Here is a 7,647-nt window from a genome sequence, read left to right on the forward strand (position 1 = left end):
GGACTCCTGCAGAATCCTATTGAATTTCCTCCTACTGGCTCTTTCGCTCACTCTCTCTTTTCTCTGAATCCCATGAGATCGAGAGTAGCCACTGCAGCTGCTATTCACATTTACGAAGTAATTGTTAATGAAAAGTCACTGCGCGCCATTATGTTGTCTGCAGGATCATTGTTCATTTTCCCATCGCCATTGAAAACTATATTGAGGACCCGAGTGTTGCTATTCAGGATCTGTTGCCTGGTTACTAATAAAGGGGGAAATCACCCACTGTATTGGCCAAGATGGGCCGCAAGCCGGCCCTGTGTAACAATGCAACTTTTGTAAAAAGGCGTTAATACAAGTTAATGACGCTTGTTCAACAAAACATTAATGGACTTCTTCACGGCATAAGACTGCGAATGAGAGGGACTGCCTCAGCAATGCACTTTAACATGTGTGTGTTTTTGTTCTTGAGAAACTCAAAGCGTTGTGTCCACTCCACACACACAAGCAAATACGTGGTTTATCTTCCCACTGAGAGGAAAATATCAACGGCTAATATGTGTAGGACTAAGCAGTGTATATTCATTCTTGAAGTGTGATTTATTAATACTAATTTGATCTTCATTATACTGAATGGGTACATGATTAATTGCCACATCAACATGACTTGAATGGGTCTGTCTGCAATAACGGCTGCTGGATTATGTATATAGTTTCCTCACAACATGGGAGAGGGAACTCATTGCAGTGGGGCTCTTGGAGCTTTGTGGATTTCTGACATTCTTTTCACTCTGACGTTTTTAAGCGGGCAATTTGGTAACGGTCCCATTTGTTGCACCCACTTTTTAACTGAAGCGGACAAAGCTGTAGGTAGTCCTGTCACCCCGAGCCGAATAAAAAGAATCAAAGGATTTTTCCCTTAAATGGACTAATTTTCTCCTCGAATTATGAAAGTAATGGCAAGGTAACAGCCTGTGCTCTGTACCTAACGGCTTAATGCCTGCTAAACCCTTCCACGTGGCTCGACTAGTCGTGGCAATTAGAGCTCATTATAGACTCATGAAGGATCTCATTTGTGGGATTACTTAATAGACAATGACATTTTATCTTGCACAATTCTGGAAAAAGAATATTGGAGCTAAAATGGTGTGATGAGGGCGCGCGCCACACATCATTCCGGCTGGTTTGTTCTCTCTCTCTCTCTCTCTCTTTCTTTCTTTCTTTCTTTCTTCTCTTTCTGTATATCTTTATTTCTTTCTTATATATATATATATATATATATATATATATCACTCTCACTCTCTCATTTGAAACCGTTCTTCGTACCATAACAACCCAGAGCGCCTCTCGTGTCATACGCTGTGTTCACTTTATTATAGCAATTACAGTCTGCGTGACAGACGTGTTTGTTTTCTGTCATTTATTCCATCTTAAAATCATATTCTAATTCGTTTAAAGATGCCAATTCGTATCAGCACTGGTCACCCACTGGTTGCTCCCCCAAATTAGCAGAAAAACACAGACAACGAATTGACCATGTTCCCTTCCCTATAAAGCTAATTTACACGTTGAGCAAAACAGACATAAACCCCACAAAAATATAAGTGTATGATCTTGGAGACATAGTTCAATTGGAAAATGTGCAGCCAACGTGGTGCTGTTTATAGTCAGTCCAGTTTGACCTCCGTATTGTAATCCTTAAACTGAACTATTGTAGCTTGTAGGCCTATTTACCATTTGTTTGATCAAAAGGCTAAATGGATGTTTGCGCCTGTAATGTTTGCGCCATTAAAACTCGCAAAGGGCGCGCGCGGCTCGCCTTCCCGCGCTCTGTCTGGAGGTTCGAGGCGTTTGTCCGCAGATGAAAGTAGAAGTTAAACCCACTGGTGACTCACCCGCCTGGAGATCAAACTCGATAATTATTGTCACAAGATAAGGGATTAACATATTTCTGAAATAGCTGCCTGTTTACCCGGCATAAACCCACCATAACAAACACTTTCTAATTGAATCCTAATCACTGTTATATAGGCACCACCCAGACTGCAGGCATTCATAATTCTTAAACGTTGGACCCGAAATCTTTACCAAAAGGACGCATGCAGTGTATGATTATTAGTCCGTTTAGTCACGAGATTTACAACCTTAAATAGCATTTCCACAAATAAACTTTCACATATAAAGTAGACGTACGCTTATTGTCACCATATACAAGGATAGGGCAATACAATTATGTTAATTATAAAGTAAATATCTAAGCATAATTTGCTCGATAATGGAAATTGTGTATCAAAACGAATAACCTGCTACAGTGTTATGGACGATCAAGTCTGTGGTTATACAGTACCAGAATTATAATTCGTTTGGACATTTCACCCTTAGCCCTAAGGCAACTGCTCACATTCTAGATGATAATGCGTTTTTTTTTGTATCTCAGTTTGCTGAGAGCTGTATTTAGAGACTGACGATTGATATGATGATAGAGGTTGATATGGTGGTTGGGGCTTTTCAACTCCAATAGGCTATATCAGATGTTTGTAATTAAGTTTTATCTATAGACCTACTCTTATATGAATAGATGTAACCTATCGGTCAAGTTCACCTTTGAATCGAACGTGAACAGGTGTAGGCTCTACAGCCAATTTTGGGGGAAACATTGCAGAAGTGCGCACTATTCAAATCAAATCAAATTGTATTGGTCACATACACATGGTTAGCATATGTTATTGGGAGTGTAACGAAATGGGTCACCCACGCGTCACCAAGGCAGCTGATGATACTAGATAAATATTACTTTGCTAACTAACTTTGCTCAATCACATTATGTTTTTGCGTGACTTGTTATTAACATGGCTTTTCATTTGTGGTAAAATTAGCGAATGTGGAAATTTTGATTGGAAGTTCTCTGAGGCATCACGTGGTTTTGCAGAAGAGCATACTGAGCCGGGTGCGCACGTGGGTGACGCTAGGGCCAGCCCTCTCCGGGGTCCCTTTTGTTTAACTATCAAACATAAGCACCTTCCGAGATCCCGAGGGCTTCAGATGACAAAACGGCCAACATCTTGTGCAAGGATCAATACTGACCGCGTATCGTTCTGCAGCCATGTCTAGGTCATTTTATGTGGACTCTTTGATTATCAAGGACACGGTGCGACCCATACCTCTTAACGAGCATCCACGACAAGACTTTCTCTTCCCCATCAGTATGCACTCGCCCACCATGATGACGGTCACCGCGCCAGTGTGCCCGTCCAGGAAAAGCGGCACTTTCTGCGTCTGCCCGCTTTGCGTCACGTCCCACCTCCACTCTCCCCGCAGCGGCATTTCGATGCTGAAGAGTCAGTTCCCGAGAGCGGAGCCCCAATATTGTCAGAGGATATCACACCACCAACAGTCTCCGCCACTTGCGCACCCGTCTGCACGCCCTGTCTGCACGCCTGTCTACAAGCCCATGTACAGCGTCACAGACCCCATGAGTTACCACTGTCTCTCCATAGGTAAGACTATGTGCTCTCTGACCAACTGTATCTGCAATATAACAACCTGTCAATTCAACCTTTGAAATTAGAGCGACACATTTTAATTGAACCACTACATCATGTCTGTTAGTTATTTAGTATATCCAATTACGCACAGTAAAACCAATGCAATGTATTGCATAAAACATGTACTGCAGTGTTAGACATTTGGAATAGAACTATAATGGTTGGCTAAATTGTTGTCTTGTCTCCATCAGGCTCCTCTGAGAGCAGTCACATCCAGAATGGCAAGAGAATGCGCACGGCTTTCACCAGCACACAGCTATTGGAACTGGAGAGGGAGTTCTCCTCCAACATGTATCTTTCCAGGCTCAGAAGAATTGAAATAGCAACTTATCTGAACCTCTCGGAGAAACAGGTGAAAATCTGGTTCCAGAACCGGAGGGTGAAACACAAGAAGGAGGGCAAGGGCACACAGAGGAGCGCGCACAACGGTTGTAAGTGCGCAAGCGGTCACATGGATTACCCAAGGTCTGAGGACGAGGAATCTTTATCCCCTGCATCAGCGTCAGAGGAGAAACATATCTCCCCAATCTGAGGGCATCTCAGACTGTCACTGCACAGACTTCCATTACACTACTGGCACTTAGTCTACCATGGTTCATCACGAATTCTGCAACACCAGACGACCTCCGGGCCATGAGATGCTACTTTCAGTCTGAGAAGAAGTACTGGAAATATCCTTGGTTTCCCCTGGTTAAATTATGTAGGCCTATTCGTACGTTCATTTTATGTTAACTGTGAATACATGTTTTATTTGTTGAAACATTTTTTTTTAAACAGTGACGCTAAATCCTTCAGGGTTCAACCCAACGTCAAAGTTGTACCTCAGTGCTTGTCATACGATGCTTGATATCATTCTTATCAGTGTAAATATGATGGCCGTTGATCCACTCTGTTTCAGTTCTTATTTTTCCACGTGAAATTGTATGTACATAGTAGACTAGTATGTGTGTATATAATATGTATATTTGTATTTATTCTAATAAAACATTGGTGAGTTGTATCTCAGACAAAACATTTTTATTTTAAGGGTTGGTATGGTGGATCTTTGATGCAATCCTTACAGGCTATCGTCATAGCATATTAGTAGAGCTTTTGTGTTTGATATATTTGTCAAGAAATGTATGTTTTTAGTCTGTATTTTGACTAAAATGTTAATTTAATATAATAATTACACACATTTTACCATGAGACCATTTCAAAGAGCATATTGGACGTCATCACAGGCAGGTGGCCAGAGACGCTAAGATAAACAGTATCAGATTTCCATCCACGTTAACCTTAACTTACATCCTGAGGAAGATACTCTAGTACAGGGATCATCAACTATTCAGTCGCGGGCTGATTTGTTTTCTTGAGTGGATGGTCGTGGTAACATAATTACAAATGCGTAGATTGCAAATTGACCGCAAGAAACGCAAACAGAATGTTTGATTAAAACATAACCATTGCTTACATTTGTATGTGATCACGTCTGTCTATTAAGCGTGGGAATACTTGGGAACAGATTCCCCAAATTAAAATCGATTGGAGCTGATTTTTAGTCTTTTATGTTCTATTTCTTTGCTCAGAAAACTTGTGAAGCCAAATAAAACTACCCACGGGCTGCCAGTTGGGAAACCCTCCTCCATTATATACACTGAGTTTACAAAACATTATGAACACCTGCTCTTTCCATCTCATAGACTGACCAGGTGAATCCAGGTGAAAGCTATGATCCCGTATTGATGTCACTTTTTAAATCCACTTTAATCAGTGTAGGTGAAAGGGAGGAGCCAGGTTAAATAAGGATTTTTAAGCCTTGAACGGGTATGGTTGTAGGTGCCAGGTGCACCGGCTTGTGTCAAGAACTGTTTTGTACATCATGCTTAGGGTCATGTAGAAAAATGCTGAGCAGGCCATTATTTTGGCTACCATGGCTATATGCCCCTATCGGATGACAATGCCCCCATCCACGGGGCATGAGTGGTCACTGATTGGTTTGATGAGAATGAAAATCATATGCCATGGCTGTCTCAGTCATCAGCTCTCAACCCAATTGAACACTTATAGGAGATTTTGGAGCGCGCTTGAGACAGATTCTTCCACCATCATCAACAAAACCTACCAGCTCTCACAGTCTCACGTCAGAATTAGAAGTTCATCCATGTTTCTCAAACATCAATATTCAAAGTGTTTAACTTTAAGGTTAGTAATCTATACTCATTTTAAGAAGATAAAGAATCGATGGTTTAAAATTCTTAAAAATGTCAGTATGTTCCTTGGACTAGGGTATGCAGTGTCCAACCCACAGGGGGCTGCTCCTACTCGGGTTAACCACGTTGTTGTGTCCCTCTCTGAGGAGGTTGATAAAGAGTTCATTCACTGTTCATGAACTATACTGGCACTTAATGAGAGTTCACTTGTTTTCTATACTTAACAACTCTCACTCACTCACTCACACCCATTCTCATCAACCCCTTCCCATTATAAAAATATAAGACACATTTAAAAAATGTCAAATTATGATATAAAGCATTAGAGAAAACTAACATGTAACCTAAACTGACCTATTTCAACTCAGACTCAAATGCGTAGGCAGGCCTAAGCCTAATATAATTTAAAATTGGTCATCTGAAATTGAACAAAAGTCTAAATAAATATGTTTGTTATATTTCCATTGAAGTAGACCTACATTCGTTATTAATTATTTTTAAAGTATTATTATTATTATTAACACCACCATTATTATTACGTTATTATTGATATCTGGGCTTTATTTGAACAGTAGCTACATAAAGTACTAGGCCTATAATTGATCCTGCCCACAACGTCATGTCCTGTTAATCCCCGGGATAATAGACATTTCCATTTTTGTCATTTAAGAGACACTCTTATCCAGAGCGATGTAGAGTTAGTGCATTCATCTTAAACTAGCTAGGCCTCTATCGTTGTCCTCCATGTTATGTTGCTTGACCAAACGGAGTTTAATTGCTGTTTCAGTCCCACGTTGGCTGATTATGCTGCAATTCCTTCGAAACCACAGAACAAGGATACATAGAACTGGGCAAAGGCTTTGACAGGTTAGATTGTCCTGCCTTGGGACTCGCATTTAGCAGTGGACCCCCGACGGCTGCAGACTCTGGGGGCTTTGAAGAGACAGCTACAGGGTTCCTCGGAGGGAGAGAGAACGATTTGGTCACTGTTTCATTAAGCACTATTTGAACCTTTCAGTTTATGGTAAATTGAAGGGGCACGCTGTAAATGGAAGGATTACGTAGGAAAGGCGATAGGAAATTATCTAACGGTTAATTTAACTCGTTTGAGTCGACGTTTGGGATACATTCCTAATTGAGAAGGGAAGCAGGTGAAGTTTTGGTCCCACGCAGGTCTATTCAGACCAGGAATAAATGGTCTCTTTTCACATCCCGCTGGTGATCATATATTATCGAGGGAAAGCCACCTAATGAATATATATTGAAGTTCCTATTAATCGAATTAGACTTCACCCCTTGCAGGTGTGAGAGTGAAAGACCACCGGCCCATTAAAACTGATTAACAAAGGAACTGCAGTTTTGGGAAAGTCTCCCCCTTTTCAGACTCACGGCCCTGACCTCGAACTGTCAGTCCACTATAATAGCCTGAAGCTCATGTTTATTATACCTTCAGGCCATGGCAAGACTATCTGGGGAGACAAACGAAACTCTCAAAAACACCATCACAGTCGTGTAAGCCAGTCAAGTTATTGACTACAGTCAAAGAAAAGGAATAGCATGAAGCAGTTGTGTAAATTCCTGTGGCATGACTTTAAACAAATTGCATATTGGCCTAAATCATAAACCTAAATCATAAACCGTGATAAACCGTTTTCTCTTTGCCCGTGGAAACCTCTGCAAATGTGACAACCTTCTCTTCTGAGTCCAAGGCCTTCGAGTGACTAGCCGTTTCACATCCGTTACACTCACCCCCCTTTTGACCTCCTCCTTTTGCGCAGCAACCAGTGATCCGGGTCAACAGCATCAATGTAACAAGTATAACTTTAAACCGTTCCCTCGCCCATACCCGGGCTCGAACCGAGTACCCCCTGCACACATCAACAACAGTCACCCACGAAGCATCGTTACCTATCGCTCCACAAAAGCCG

General features: G+C 41.4%; 1 protein-coding gene across 1 annotated transcript; it reads left to right on the plus strand.

Moving 5' to 3' along the window:
* The first annotated feature begins 1,293 nt into the window (after positions 1–1,293).
* gsx2 (GS homeobox 2) lies at positions 1,294–4,527 on the plus strand. The gene is made up of 2 exons (XM_024402784.2): positions 1,294–3,479; positions 3,719–4,527. The coding sequence occupies exons 1-2, from the start codon at positions 3,086–3,088 to the stop codon at positions 4,057–4,059; spliced, it is 735 nt and encodes a 244-aa protein (XP_024258552.1). The 5' UTR covers positions 1,294–3,085; the 3' UTR covers positions 4,060–4,527.
* Positions 4,528–7,647: the final 3,120 nt, after the last annotated feature.

This window comes from Oncorhynchus tshawytscha, linkage group LG01 (genome assembly GCF_018296145.1).
Source record: "Oncorhynchus tshawytscha isolate Ot180627B linkage group LG01, Otsh_v2.0, whole genome shotgun sequence".
NCBI lineage: Eukaryota > Metazoa > Chordata > Actinopteri > Salmoniformes > Salmonidae > Oncorhynchus > Oncorhynchus tshawytscha.